The sequence below is a fragment of the Oncorhynchus masou genome, unplaced genomic scaffold (genome assembly GCF_036934945.1).
Source record: "Oncorhynchus masou masou isolate Uvic2021 unplaced genomic scaffold, UVic_Omas_1.1 unplaced_scaffold_1402, whole genome shotgun sequence".
In the NCBI taxonomy this organism is placed as follows: domain Eukaryota; kingdom Metazoa; phylum Chordata; class Actinopteri; order Salmoniformes; family Salmonidae; genus Oncorhynchus; species Oncorhynchus masou.
Window position 1 is genome coordinate 141,443 of NW_027003952.1, and position 16,565 is coordinate 158,007.

The following is a 16,565-nucleotide window of genomic DNA, read 5'->3' on the forward strand; positions in this document are numbered from 1 at the left end:
ATAATGCGGCTGGAGGAACCAGAGATGGGACCAGACAGGAAGTGTTCTACAGAGAGATGCATGGAGGAACCAGAGATGCAGATATAATGCAACTGGAGGAACCAGAGATGGGACCAGACAGGAAGTCTTCTATAGAGATTATGCGGCTGGAGGAACCAGAGATGGGACCAGACAGGAAGTCTTCTACAGAGATGATGCAGCTGGAAGAACCAGAGATGGGACCAGACAGGAAGTCTTCTACAGATATAATGCAACTGGAGGAACCAGAGATGGGACCAGACAGGAAGTCTTCTATAGAGATGATGCAGTTGGAGGAACCAGAGATGGGACCAGACAGGGAATCTTCTATAGAGATGATGCAGCTGGAGGAGCCAGAGATGAGACCAGACAGGAAGTCTTCTATAGAGATGATGCAGTTGGAGGAACCAGAGATGGGACCAGACAGGAAGTCTTCTATAGAGATGATGCAGATCAGCCCGGACAGGAAACCCTCTGAGGACTTTAGCGCTGACATCAAGGCCGAGCTGGAGGACAGTCCAGAGTACCAGCTGTTCAGACAGACTTCGTTTATAGGGTATGACGACCACCCCCAGGCTGAAGCAGCCGAGGAGGAGATCCCAGCAGACTACCCAAACGACACCCCAACCTTCATGTTCAGCCCCTGTATGCACGAAGACAGGCGGGATGAGTTATTCACTAAGGCTGAGAACCTGGTGGGGAATGAAAGCCCTGTGAGTCTGAAGCATGAAGGTGCAGCGGACTCTCCCGGGACTAGCCTAGGAACCAGGACTCCCCATTCAAGCACGGGGGAGAGTGAGAAACACGAAGGATTAGCAGACACCCCACAGATGAGCCCACTCACATTCCCCACTCAGGAGGTTGACCTGCCCACAGTTTATAAAGAGACAGAGATAATGGATGGGATGAAAGTACGAGGAGATGTGATTCATGGTGATGAAGAAATCTTTCCAGAAACTGAAGATTTAGTCATAGAAACCATATCAGTGACTCTGTCCCCTGTTCGGGAACCGCTGTTACAAGAAGTCACGATCCATCGGAAAACCTCCCCCAGACCGGTTAAAGTGGTGAGAGATATGTCAGGGATGGAGTCCCTCCTCAGGGGAGATATGGATCACTACCTAGAACAGAGACCATCACCTGTCCGTGGCGCTGAAGTGATGACAGTTCAGGAACCACTGTTACAAGAAGTCAGGATGGAAAGGAAAACCTCCCCCAGACCGGTTACAGTGGTGAGCGATATGTCAGGGATGGAGTCCCTCCTCAGAGGAGATATGGATCACTACCTAGAACAGAGATGTATGGTAAATCGTGGTTCACCAAAGGATGACATCGACCAACAACAGAGTTTCAAACAGACCATCCTTGCCAGGGATGACAAGCAACAATCACTTATTTTCTCCACAAAGGAGGTAGACATGTCTACAGAAGATACAGAGACAGAAAAAGAAGACTGGTGGAAAGTGCAAGATGGTGGCTCTCGGGGTGCCGAACCGATAATCTTGAACCCAGTTCAGGAGCCGATGTTACAAGAAGTCATGATCGAAAGGAAGACATCGCCCAGACCAGCTGTAGGAGTTAAAGATACGTCGGGCATGGAGGCACTCCTCAGTGGAGATTTAGAACAGTACCTAGAAGACAGACCTGTAGATCTCAGTGGTGTACCAGAGGACGACATCGTACAAGAGAGATTTGAACAGGTTGTGATTACACGGGAGGGAAAACAGGAAACCCACACGTTCTCCACTGAGCAGGTAGACCGGTCCGCAGCAGATAAAGTGACAGAGCGAGATGTTGTTAATGTAGTGCAAGTAGGAGCCGCGGAGGACGTTGTCATCTACGGTGAAGGGAAAGCATCAGAAAGTTCAGCTACTACAGTGATACGTTCAAGAGACTCAAAGAAGGTGACCTTTGACCTTCAAAGGACGTTTGTTTCAGCTCTCCCTTCTCAAGCCTCTGAAGAGGACGACCAGATCCCTGTTGAGACAAGACCCATCTTAGAGGACTGGGATGATTTAGAGATAAAACCATCGTACCACAAAACTACAGACCTTTCAAACTCAAACCTAAACATGCAAGACTCAATTTCAGCAGACAGAATTGCTCCTGAATCTAGTTGGGTTGTACCAGAGCGCCATGAAAGGGATTCAGCCGATCATGGAGCTGTGCACAGTCCAGACGGTGTGGGTCAGGCCCTCAGACCTGCAGACTTAGAGGTGCTCTTTCCTTTGGCCCTGGGCCACCCAGAGAGACGACTCTCCCATGGGGATTCTCTGGAGACCAGTCCTGTCATGGATGAAGGTTCCTCCAGGAAGTCCCCTGACTCTATAGAGCCAAGCTCAACCGGGGACTCCCCCTGCCTTGACTCACTGGAGAGCAGCCCCACTGAACTGAAACAAGACACAGGCTTTCAGGCGTCAAAGAAGACAGCTGTGTATGAAGACTACTACTCTCAGCTTAGAGCCTGTCTCGGTGAGGAGCACGTCAGCAACATTGAGAATGAGGATTACTCCAAACGGACTTATCAAATGGATGGTGAGCGCGAGGGTCCCCTCCCATTGAAGGGCGGAGACCCTGAGTGGCTCTCCATGCCCATAAATATGAGCTCAAACCCTGAGGATGATATGGACGACGTGGATGCAGAGGGCAGCGAGGAAGAGATGTTTAAAATGGCCGCCAAGATCAAAACCTTCGAGGAGATGGAGCAGGACGTCAAAACGAAGACGGACGGGAAACCCTCAGACGGCTCCGTGTTATCAGACTCTGAGGATTATGAAGAACGCCAGTCGGTCGTTGACCTGATGGACAGGGAGGCGAAATCATCTAAGCCCAACACTGACGCCGGTACTCTTCAGTCTGAAACTAAAACTATGGCTGAAATCCAACACTCAGTCCCGGGTGCAGTAACTGCGTTGGATAGTTCAGTTCACTGTGAAGCCTCAGGACATTCACCATCAGGAAGACAGGTCTCTGAGCACCTCGAATATCGTTCACTAAGCACTGAAAGAGAACAATATACCACAGAGAACATCAGTGAAAATATCAGTGAATGTACTCAGCAGAAAGAGAAGATGGATGTAATATCAGCTATGCAAGCACATGAGGAGGAGATGGATCAGTCACAGTTGAGTGTCAGTCAGTCTGGTGAAAGTCAGTCAGTCAAAGCACAGGTGTTGTGCACCGACGATGAACGCTTCAAGGAGTTGGAGGATGCGGATGGTAAGGCAGCCATGTTGGAAATGCATCCCGAAGACATGCCTGTTCAAGGAGAGCTGGTCCCATGGAGTGCCATGCCAGATGACAACGAGGATGACAATGACGACGAAGCCTTCACAGCACGTGTGGAGGCGGAGGAACAAAGGATTATGGGTCTCATGGAAGACCGCCGTACCCCTGACACCACACCGGGTCGCACACCAATCGAGGGGGGCACCCCCAATCCCTTCCAGTTCCAGGAAGGGAAGTTCTTCGAGATGACCAGAGGGGGTGCTATCGACATGACAAGGAGGAGCGTTGAAGAGGAGGGCGAGGGCTATGCCTTCTTTCACATAGGAGAACACCCAGTTGACCAGGTTCTGTTCGAGGACACAGGAGATTGCGCAAGCCCCGATGTTCTCAGAGCAGAACAGACTATTGCCATTGGTGATCTACACCTCCAGAAGGTGGACCAAACCAAAGATGATTATGACTCCTCCTTCCAGACTATACCATTACCCGAGACTGATGAGAGGGGGAAACCAGTGGCCAAACCCAGTACCTCCATCAAAATGGAGCCAAAAGCTGAAACATTCCCCCTGCTAGAATCTAAGATCGGAAGCTTCTTAGAGGTAGGTTCTCCAGACCCGACTATAGCTGAACTCCAGATGTTTACCACCACTACTCTTGTCACCCGCTCTGTGTACTCTGAACAGGTCCGCCAGTCATCCGACTCATCCCTTGAGGATGAAGAAGAAGAGGAAGAGGAGCAGGGTTCTGTCATTGAGATGCCCGCTGGCTATTATGACTCAGTGGCACCCCTAGTGTCCTGCAAGGGTACGACAGCTTGACAGGGTCTGACACCTCAATGGCACTCCCTAGTGACCTGCAAGGGTATGACACTCGGCAGGGTCTGACACCTCAGTGGCACCCACTAGTGTCCTGGCAGGGTCTGACACCTCTAGTGTCCTGGAAGGGTCTGACATCTCAGTGGCACCCCCTAGTGTCCTGGCAGGGTCTGACACCTCTAGTGTCCTGGAAGGGTCTGACATCTCAGTGGCACCCCCTAGTGTCCTGGCAGGGTCTGACACCTCTAGTGTCCTGGAAGGGTCTGACATCTCAGTGGCACCCCCTAGTGTCCTGGCAGGGTCCTACACCTCCGCAGACACTGTGGCTAAGGACGAAAGCAGTTTCAAATCAAAGATACCCATCAAAGCTGGTTCAGTGAAATCAGACCTCGGCCTTGAGCAGAAGACAAAAGTGGAGGAATCTCTTGTTCAGGACCGGAGGACGAGGTCCGAGGAGGATTTTGGAGCCGGGAAGAAAATATTAACTGACAAAGACTGCAGGAGTCACTCCGACAGCGACCATCCTGCAACTAAATCCAAACCTCTCACCTCCAGACTCCCTGTCATGGGCAAACACAAACCCACAGCCCACTCCTCCTCCTCTTCCCAGCCCGACAGAGACCAGGGCTCTGACGTACGAGAGCCTTCCCTCCGATCCTCTCTGGATGTCGACGACATCAGCAGCAGCGGTGATCACAACAGTCCAGATTCTGTGATCTTCAAGTATGACAGACCAATGCCTCGCAGATCTGCCCCGGACACGAGGGCCTTGTCGACTCAGACACGGGTTCGAGCTTCCTCGGTGACGGGGGAGGTGTTTGAGTCGAGACCCATCTGGGAAGACTCAGTAGAAACTCAGATGCAGCGAATCTGGGATGATCGGACAACGGAGCGGCAGCAAGGTACCAAAAAATCTGGCACTTCCTTTCCTCTCTTTCTCTGCTCCTTGGAAGACATTTCTTTGTCTTAGTCAAGACCAAGCATCTGTCACTTTTCTGTTGTGTGTCTTGTTTTGTTGTTTTGTCATTTCGTGCCGTGCTGTGTTGTCTTGTCCTGTTCTGTTTTGTCTCGTCCTGTTCTGTGTTGTCTGTCCTTTTCTGTGTTGTCTCGTCCTGTTCTGTGTTGTCTTGTCCTGTTCTGTGTTGTCTTGTCCTTTGCTGTGTTGTCTTGTATTGTATTGTTTCTTTTCCATATAAATGTCTGTGTCTATTGACGATTGTCTAGATGTCTATTGTCTATGTTTGTGTACATTAAATCTCAAGATTGACTTACCTCGATGTGTTAGGAGAAAACTCATGATTTAACTTCAGGACATCTAATAGACTACTACATTACTGAAACTCCTTATACTAACAATGACCACATTGAGTTCGGAATGCCACAGTCTTTCCATTGTTTAAGTACTAATTCACTACAAATACACTGTCGAGGTGGTCCGAGTAGAGCAGGTATTGTCATCAACAGTATGGATCAGAACATCAGTCCTCCTTCATACTTCTCCCATCATCAGCACCATGACCTCCACAGCCTATAACATAGAGGCCGGTTACATTACGTTACTGAAATGTATCTGTACCTTCCAAGAACATAGAAAACATCCCATAATCAACATGATATCTGGAGAGTTTTAAACTGCTATATTTTCAGAGGAGTTATGGCCTGCGGCCCAAAATGGCACCCTATTCCCTATGTGCGTTATGGTCTAAAGTAGTGCATCCCTATTCCCTATAGGCACTATGGTCAAAAGTAGTGCACCCTGTTCCATATGGCCCCTATGGTCTAACGTAGTGCACCCTATTCCCTATAGGCCCTATGGTCTAAAGTAGTGCACCCTATTCCCTATAGGCACTATGGTCTAACGTAGTGCACCCTATTCCCTATAGACACTATGGTCTAACGTAGTCCACCCTATTCCCTATAGGCCCTATGGTCTAACGTAGTCCACCCTATTCCCTATAGGCACTATGGTCTAACGTAGTGCACCCTATTCCCTATAGACACTATGGTCAAAAGTAGTGCACCCTGTTCCATATGGCCCCTATGGTCTAACGTAGTGCACCCTATTCCCTATGGGCCCTGTGGTCTAAAGTAGTGCACCCTGTTCCATATGGCCCCTATGGTCTAACGTAGTGCACCCTATTCCCTATAGACACTATGGTCTAACGTAGTCCACCCTATTCCCTATAGGCCCTATGGTCTAAAGTAGTACACCTATTCCCTATAGACACTATGGTCTAACGTAGTCCACCCTATTCCCTATAGGCCCTATGGTCTAAAGTAGTACACCCTATTCCCTATAGACACTATGGTCTAACGTAAGTGCACCCTATTCCCTATAGGCCCTATGGTCTAAAGTAGTGCACCCTGTTCCATATTAGCCCTGTGGTTTAAAGTAGTGCACCCTATTCCCTAAAGGCACTATGGTCTAATGTAGTGCACCCTATTCCCTATAGACACTATGGTCTAACGTGGTGCACCCTATTCCCTATAGGCCCTATGGTCTAAAGTAGTGCACCCTATTCCCTATAGGCCCAATTGTCTAACGTAGTGCACCCTATTCCCTATGGGCCCTGTGGTCTAACGTAGTGCACCCTATTCCCTATGGGCCCTGTGGTTTTAAAGTTGTAATGCAATGTAAAGGGAATATGATGCCATTTGGGATAGGGCCTTAGCGTTGTTACCGCTGTGAGCTGTGATGACCTGTGTGTAACCTCTGGCCGTGGTGGTGTTCGTAGTGGATTGGCACGACGATGCAGACAGGAAAGAGGAGACGTTGGCTATCATTGCAGACCTGCTGGGGTTCAGCTGGACAGGTAAGTTATCCAGGTGGTGTTTACCTGGTGTAGAAGGTATGTATGAAATAGGAGTGAAAAGCTGTTGGAACACTGGTCAAATGTTGTCCACTATGTAGGGAATAAGGGTACTGTAATAAGGGTACACACTACGTAGGGAATAAGGGTACCCACTACGTAGGGAATAAGGGTACTGTAATAAGGGTAGCCTAGTGGTTAGAGCGTTGGACTAGTAACCGGAAGGTTGCGAGTTCAAACCCCCGAGCTGACAAGGTACAAATCTGTCGTTCTGCCCCTGAACTGGCAGTTAACCCACTGTTCCCAGGCCGTCATTGAAAATAAGAATTTGTTCTTAACTGACTTGCCTGGTTAAATAAAGGTAAAATAAAAAAATAAAAAATGTAGGGAATAAGGGTAGTGTAATAAGGGTACCCACTATGTAGGGAATAAGGGTAGTGTAATAAGGGTACCCACTATGTAGGGAATACGGGTACCCACTACGTAGGGAATAAGGGTACTGTAATAAGGGTACCCACTATGTAGGGAATAAGGGTACCCACTAGTGGAATAAGGGTACCCACTACGTAGGGAATAAGGGTACTGTAATAAGGGTACCCACTACGTAGGGAATAAGGGTAGTGTAATAAGGGTACCCACTACGTAGGGAATAAGGGTACTGCAATTAGGGTACTGTTTAGGACGTCACCTCAGTGTCGTCGTCCCCCGTGTGTCTCAGAGCTGGCGAGGAGCTGGAGTTCAACGAGGATGAGATCCAGGAAGTGAGGACGGAGAACCCTAACTCTCTACAGGAGCAGAGCCACGCCCTGCTGCAGCGCTGGGCTGAGAGAGAGGGAAAACACGCCACCGGTATGTCTGTCCTGACGCCATCTGTTCTACACGGCCTCACTTGGGTATGTCCAAAATGACACCCTATTCCTTATACTGTATAGTGCACTGCTCTGGATAAAAGTAGAGCACTATCTAGGGAATAGGGTGTCATTTTGGCACTCGTCTGTGGACTCAACCACAGAAACCATCCATCTCTGGACAAAAGTAGTGCACTATCTAGGGAATAGGGTGTCATTTTGGCACTTGGCTGTGGACTCAACCACAGAAACCATCCATCTCTGGACAAACATAGTGCACTATCTAGGGAATAGGGTGCCATTTTGGAAATACCCAAGCTACCCAGCTGTGGACTCAACTACAGAAACCATCCATCTCTGGACAAAAGTAGTGCACTATCTAGGGAATAGGGTGCCATGTTGGCACTCAGGTGTGGACTCAACCACGGAAACCATCCATCTCGGGACAAAAGTAGCGCACTATCTAGGGAATAGGGTGCCATTTTGGAAATACCCAAGCTACCCAGCTGTGGACTCAACCACAGAAACCATCCATCTCTGGACAAAAGTAGTGCACTATCTATTTAAAATAGGGTGCCATTTTGGCACTCAGGTGTGGACTCAACCACGGAAACCATCCATCTTTTTTGTTTTTATATTTTGTTGTTGTTGTTGGTTTCGGGACAAAAGTAGTGCAGTATGTAAGGGTTATTTATTATTATTACTATTATAGGGTACTAATATGTGTTATCTTTTGGAAATACTGACCAAGCTACGTCCAGCTTTGGACAGATGAACAAGTCCACAGGAAACATCCATCCATCTATATATGAATTACATAAATATAGACTCTTTACAGACTCTGGACCTTATTCTAAGGAATCTGGACCAGAGTGAAGGTACTGGACCAAAATTGATAGAGGAGACTTGTTTCTCATTACAGATCTAAACTCTGGACCAGAGTGAACCCCATAATACAGACAAAGACTCTGGACCAGAAAACTGGACCAGTTACATTACATTACAGAGATAGAGGAGACTTTGTACTGGACCAGTTACATTTTACAGAGAAACGACTCTTGTACTGGATTTATGAATGACTCTAAATATGACCAGTTCATTCAGAATTGATTGGACCAGTGCCATTTTTAGAGGAGACTCTGGACCAGAGTGTATATTTTGTTGACTTGTTGTTGTTGGTTTAGAGTGAAGGCACCAGATTATTTGTTTAATGAAAAGTGCATTACATTAGAAGTGGAAAGTGAAGGTACTGGACCAGTTACATTACTATTATAGAGACGTTACATGTGAGACTCTGGACCAGAGTTACTGGACCAGTTATATAGAGGAGACTCTGGACCAGTTACATTACATTAATATTAGACTCTGGACCTAATATGTTACATTATATTACAGAGATAGAAAAGATCTTTTGTTACATTACAGAGATAGAGGAGACTCTGGACCAGATACATTACAAGAGAGACTCTGGACCAAGATCAACATTACGGATAGAGGAGACTCTGGACCAGTTACATTACAGAGATAGAGACTCTGGACCAGAGTGAAGGTACTGGAAGTTCATTACATTACAGAGATAGAGGAGACTCTGGACCAGAGTGAAGGTACTGGACCAGTTACATTACATTACAGAGAAGACTCTGGACCAGAGTGAAGGTACTGGACCAGTTACATTACATTACAGAGATAGAGGAGACTCTGGACCAGAGTGAAGGTACTGGACCAGTTACATTACATTACAGAGATAGACTCTGGAACAGAGTGAGGTACTGGACCAGTTACATTACATTACAGAGATAGAGGAGACTCTGGACCAGAGTGAAGGTACTGGACCAGTTACATTACATTACAGAGATAGAGGAGACTCTGGACCAGAGTGAAGGTACTGGACCAGTTACATTACATTACAGAGATAGACTCTGGACCAGAGTGAGGTACTGGACCAGTTACATTACATTACAGAGATAGAGAAGACTCTGGACCAGAGTGAACTCTGGGTACTGGACCTGGACCAGTTACATTACATTACAGAGATAGAGAAGACTCTGGACCAGAGTGAAGGTACTGGACCAGTTACATTACATTACAGAGATAGAGAAGACTCTGGACCAGAGTGAAGGTACTGGACCAGTTACATTACATTACAGAGATAGAGAAGACTCTGGACCAGTACTGGACCAGAAGGTACTCTGGACCAGTTACATTACATTACAGAGATAGAGGAGACTCTGGACCAGAGTGAAGGTACTGGACCAGTTACATTACATTACAGAGATAGAGAAGACTCTGGACCAGAGTGAAGGTACTGGACCAGTTACATTACAGAGATAGAGGAGACTCTGGACCAGTTACATTACAGAGATAGAGGAGACTCTGGACCAGAGTGAAGGTACTGGACCAGTTACATTACATTACAGAGATAGAGGAGACTCTGGACCAGAGTGAAGGTACTGGACCAGTTACATTACATTACAGAGATAGAGGAGACTCTGGACCAGAGTGAAGGTACTGGACCAGTTACATTACATTACAGAGATAGAGAAGACTCTGGACCAGAGTGAAGGTACTGGACCAGTTACATTACATTACAGAGATAGAGGAGAGACCAGAGTGAAGGTACTGGACCAGTTACATTACATTACAGAGATAGAGGAGACTCTGGACCAGAGTGAAGGTACTGGACCAGTTACATTACAGAGATAGAGAAGACTCTGGACCAGAGTGAAGGTACTGGACCAGTTACATTACATTACAGAGATAGAGGAGACTCTGGACCAGAGTGAAGGTACTGGACCAGTTACATTACATTACAGAGATAGAGGAGACTCTGGACCAGAGTGAAGGTACTGGACCAGTTACATTACAGAGATAGAGAGAGAGACTCTGGACCAGAGTGAAGAAGACTCTGGACCAGTTACATTACATTACAGAGATAGAGGAGACTCTGGACCAGAGTGAAGGTACTGGACCAGTTACATTACATTACAGAGATAGAGGAGACTCTGGACCAGTTACATTACATTACAGAGATAGAAGACTCTGGACCAGAGTGAAGGTACTGGACCAGTTACATTACATTACAGAGATAGAGGAGACTCTGGACCAGTTACATTACAGAGATAGAGAAGACTCTGGACCAGAGTGAAGGTACTGGACCAGTTACATTACATTACAGAGATAGAGGAGACTCTGGACCAGAGTGAAGGTACTGGACCAGTTACATTACATTACAGAGATAGAGGAGACTCTGGACCAGTTACATTACATTACAGAGAGAAGACTCCGGACCAGAGTGAAGGTACTGGACCAGTTACATTACATTACAGAGATAGAGGAGACTCTGGACCAGAGTGAAGGTACTGGACCAGTTACATTACATTACAGAGATAGAGAAGACTCTGGACCAGTTACATTACATTACAGAGATAGAGAAGACTCTGGACCAGAGTGAAGGTACTGGACCAGTTACATTACATTACAGAGATAGAGGAGACTCTGGAACAGAGTGAAGGTACTGGACCAGTTACATTACATTACAGAGATAGAGAAGACTCTGGACCAGAGTGAAGGTACTGGACCAGTTACATTACATTACAGAGATAGAGGAGCTGTTAAATTACAGAGATAGAGAAGACTCTGGACCAGAGTGAAAGTACTGGACCAGTTACATTATATTACAGAGATAGAGAAGACTCTGGACCAGTTACATTACAGAGATAGAGGAGACTCTGGACCAGTTACATTACAGAGATAGAGGAGACTCTGGACCAGAGTGAACTCTGGACCAGTTACATTACAGAGATAGAGGAGACTCTGGACCAGTTACATTACATTACAGAGATAGAGGAGACTCTGGACCAGAGGAAGGTACTGGACCAGTTACATTACATTACAGAGATAGAGGAGACTACTAGAGGAGACTCTGGACCAGAGTGAAGGTACTAGTTACATTACATTACAGAGATAGAGAAGACTCTGGACCAGTTACATTACATTACAGAGATAGAGGAGACTCTGGACCAGTTACATTACATTACAGAGATAGAGAGACTCTGGACCAGAGGAAGGTACTGGACCAGTTACATTACATTACAGAGATAGAGAGACTCTGGACCAGTTACATTACATTACAGAGATAGAGGAGACTCTGGACCAGAGTGAAGGTACTGGACCAGTTACATTACATTACAGAGATAGAGGAGACTCTGGACCAGTTACATTACATTACAGAGATAGAGAGACTCTGGACCAGTTACATTACAACATTACAGAGATAGAGGAGACTCTGGACCAGTTACATTACATTACAGAGAAGGTACTCTGGACCAGTTTACATTACAGAGATAGAGAAGACTCTGGACCAGAGTGAAGGTACTGGACCAGTTACATTACATTACAGAGATAGAGGAGACTCTGGACCAGAGTGAAGGTACTGGACCAGTTACATTACATTACAGAGATAGAGGAGACTCTGGACCAGTTACATTACATTACAGAGATAGAGGAGACTCTGGACCAGTTACATTACAGAGATAGAGAAGACTCTGGACCAGAGACTCTGGAAGGTACTGGACCAGTTACATTACATTACAGAGATAGAGGAGACTCTGGACCTGACTACATTACATTACAGAGATAGAGAAGACTCTGGACCAGAGTGAAGGTACTGGACCAGTTACATTACATTACAGAGATAGAGGAGACTCTGGACCAGTTACATTACAGAGATAGAGAAGACTCTGGACCAGAGAAGGTACTGGACCAGTTACATTACATTACAGAGATAGAGGAGAGACCAGTTACATTACATTACAGAGATAGAGAAGACTCTCAGAGTGAAGGTACTGGACCAGTTACATTACATTACAGATAGAGAAGACTCTGGACCAGAGTGAAGGTACTGGACCAGTTACATTACATTACAGAGATAGAGGAGACTCTGGACCAGATACAGAGATAGAAGACTCTGGACCAGTTACATTACATTACAGTTACATTACAGAGATAGAGAAGACTCTGGACCAGAGTGAAGGTACTGGACCAGTTACATTACATTACAGAGATAGAGGAGACTCTGGACAGAGTGAAGGTACTGGACCAGTTACATTACATTACAGAGATAGACTCTGGACCAGAGTGAAGGTACTGGACCAGTTACATTACATTACAGAGATAGAGAGACTCTGGACCAGAGTGAAGGTACTGGACCAGTTACATTACATTACAGAGATAGAGAACTCTACCTGTATCTATACAGAGATAAAGACTTGTTTGTTTGTTTTTCAGAGATAGGGACTCTGGACCAGAGTGGAATGGCTTGTCATTGGTTACATTACATTACAGGAGCCTCTGGACCAGTTATTTACTGTCTGGACCAGTTTTCAGATAAAGACTCTGGAAGAGTTCTGGACCAGTTACATTACATTACAATACTGTTACATTACTAGATACTCTGGACCAGAGTGAAACTGACATTACATTACAGAGATAGACTCTGGACCAGTTACATTACATTACAGAGATAGAGGAGACTCTGGACCATGAATCACCAGTTACATTTCTGCATTAGACCAGATTTACAGAGATAGAGGAGACTCTGGACCATTGACAGTTACATTACATTACAGAGATGAACTCTGACCAGTTACATTAAATTGTAGAAGACTCTGACCAGTTACATTATATTACAGAGATAGGAGACTCTGGACCAGTCTGATGAACTGGACCAGTTACTAGAGGAGAGCTACCATTACATTACAGAGATAGAGGAGACCATACTGGACCATCATTACATTAAATAATGATATCTGGACCAAATTACATTACAGAGATAGAGAAGACTCTGGACCAGAGTGATACAGAGATAGAGAAGACTCTGGACTTAGCGACAGTTACATTATTACAGAGATAGAGGAGACTCACATCTACCTGGACCTGTAATGACACAGGAGTGTGAATAGTACTGGACCATACATTACATTACAGAGATGATAGGTACTGGACCAGTTTTCATTACAGAGATAGAGAGACTCTGGACCAGTTTTATACAGAGATAGAGGAGACTCTCCAGTGTAAGCACTGGACCAGTTATACATTACCCAGACCTGTCTACAGAGATAGAGGGACTCTGGACCAGAGTGAAGGTACTGGACCAGTTACATTACATTACAGAGATAGAGAAGACTCTGGACCAGAGTGAAGGTACTGGACCAGTTACATTACATTACAGAGATAGAACTCTGAGTGAATACTCAGTTACATTACATTACAGAGATAGAGAAGACTCTGGACCAGAGTGAAGGTACTGGACCAGTTACATTACATTACAGAGATAGAGGAGACTCTGGACCAGAGTGAAGGTACTGGACCAGTTACATTACAGACCTGGAGGAAGACTCTGGACCTGTACTGGACCAGTTACATTATATTACAGAGATAGAGGAGACTCTGGACCTGTTACATTACAGAGATGAAGACTCTAGGTACTGGACCAGTTACATTACATTACAGAGATAGTGGAGATCTGAGATTACAGAGATAGAGAAGGACAGGTGAAGCTGGACCAGTTACATTACATTACAGAGATAGAGAAGACTTGGACCAGTTACATTACATTACAGAGATAGAGGGTACCAGGTGGACTCTGGACCAGTCACCATTACATTACAGAGATAGAGAAGACTCTGGACCAGTTACATTACATTACAGAGATAGAGGAGACTCTGGACCAGTTACATTACATTACAGAGATAGAGACTCTTGTCCAGTCTAGACTCTGTTTGTTTTTCATAGGGTCAGGTTAAATGAGGAATGCTTGTCATTGTTAAGTTCTGCCAATATTTACTGTCCTTTCAGTAAGAGGGACAATAGGGGTTTTTATCTATGAATGGATTAGTAGGGACTAGGGGTTGGATTTCTGCATTAGACAGGCATTGACTTTTAGTGAATGAACTGGTATTATGGTTAGCTGTCTGATGTCAGTCAGTCATTGGCCATCTTATTAAATAATGATATCCAGCCAAATCAACAGTATTTATTGGAGACTAGAGATATTTCTAGCGATGGCTAGTCAGTGGGCACATCTACCTAGCTGTAATGGGTGTGAATAGTACACATTTAAATATATCCTTTCAGTTTATAGCAGGTCTCCAGCTACCCAGGTCTGATCAGGGTGCTGTGGGTTTACACCTGTATGGTAGCAATGGGAATGAAATATCCAACCAATCGTCTCAAGTCGTGTTATAGGTCCACCCCACACCTGGAGGGTTGTGTGGTCCTGTCCAGAATCAGTAGCCCCTAGCCCCTACCTCTAGACATTTGTGGAGTCTGAGAGGATTGGACAGTCAATACCACCAAAATTGGGTAAGTCACCATGGACTAGGGGTTGTTTCTGGACAGTAGGGACTAGGGGTTGTTTCTGGGCTAGGTTGGGACTAGGGGTTGGTTCTGGACAGGCCATGGGTATGGGACTAAGGGTTGGTTGTGGATAGTAGGGACTAGGGGTTGTTTCTGAGCAGTTGGGACTAGGGGTTGTTTCTGGGTGGTTGGGATTAGGGGGTTGGTTCTGGACAGTAGGGGCTAGGGGTTGTTTCTGGAAAGTAGGGACAGGGGTTGTTTCTGGGCAGTAGGGACTAGGGGTTGTTTCTGGGTGGTTGGGATTAGGGGTTGGTTCTGGACAGGCCATGGGTATTATGGTAGCTCAGTCAATCACTGTCATCAGTCTCTCTCAGTGTCTAGTCTCTGGATAGTAGGGACTAGGGTTGTTTCTGGAGTAGTAGGGACTAGGGGTTGGTTCTGGACAGGCCATGGGTATTATGGTAGCTCAGTCAATCACTGTCATCAGTCTCTCTCAGTGTCTAGACTCTGGGCAGTAGGGACTAGGGGTTGTTTCTGGGCAGTAGGGACTAGGGGTTGTTTCTGGGCAGTAGGGACTAGGGGTTGTTTCTGGGCAGTAGGGACTAGGGGTTGTTTCTGGGCAGTAGGGACTAGGGGTTGTTTCTGGGCAGTAGGGACTAGGGGTTGTTTCTGGGCAGTAGGGACTAGGGGTTGTTTCTGGGCAGTAGGGACTAGGGGTTGTTTCTGGGCGGTTGGGACTAGGGGTTGTTTCTGGGCAGTGGGACAGGGTTGTAGGGACTAGGGGTTGTTTCTGGGCAGTAGGGACTAGGGGTTGTTTCTGGGCAGTAGGGACTAGGGGTTGTTTCTGGGCAGTAGGGACTAGGGGGTTGTTTCTGGGCAGTAGGGACTAGTGGTTGTTTCTGGGCAGTAGGGACTAGCAGGGTTGTTTCTGGGCAGTAGGGACTAGGGTTGTTTCTGGGCAGTAGGGACTAGGGGTTGTTTCTGGCGGTTGGGACTAGGGGTTGTTTCTGGGCAGTAGGGACTAGGGGTTGTTTCTGGGCAGTAGGGACTAGGGGTTGTTTCTGGGCAGTAGGGACTAGGGGTTGTTTCTGGGCAGTAGGGACTAGGGGTTGTTTCTGGGCAGTAGGGACTAGGGGTTGTTTCTGGGCAGTAGGGACTAGGGGTTGTTTCTGGGCAGTAGGGACTAGGGGTTGTTTCTGGGCAGTAGGGACTAGGGGTTGTTTCTGGGCGGTTGGGACTAGGGGTTGTTTCTGGGCAGTAGGGACTAGGGGTTGTTTCTGGGCAGTAGGGACTAGGGGTTGTTTCTGGGCAGTAGGGACTAGGGGTTGTTTCTGGGCAGTAGGGACTAGGGGTTGTTTCTGGGCAGTAGGGACTAGGGGTTGTTTCTGGGCAGTAGGGACTAGGGGTTGTTTCTGGGCAGTAGGGACTAGGGGTTGTTTCTGGGCAGTAGGGACTAGGGGTTGTTTCTGGGCAGTAGGGACTAGGGGTTG

General features: G+C 46.6%; 1 protein-coding gene across 1 annotated transcript in view; it reads left to right on the forward strand.

The window, feature by feature from the left end:
* LOC135530633 (ankyrin-2-like) overlaps positions 1 to 10,439 on the forward strand; it is a gene marked incomplete at its 3' end in the record, with an annotated part of 134,174 nt that extends 123,735 nt beyond the window's left edge. The window contains 6 exon segments of the mRNA XM_064958918.1: positions 35 to 4,050; positions 4,124 to 4,963; positions 6,797 to 6,878; positions 7,590 to 7,736; positions 9,817 to 9,903; positions 10,406 to 10,439. Coding sequence (XP_064814990.1) covers positions 35 to 4,050; positions 4,124 to 4,963; positions 6,797 to 6,878; positions 7,590 to 7,736; positions 9,817 to 9,903; positions 10,406 to 10,439 — 5,206 coding nt within the window.
* Between the last annotated feature and the right edge of the window lie 6,126 nt (positions 10,440 to 16,565).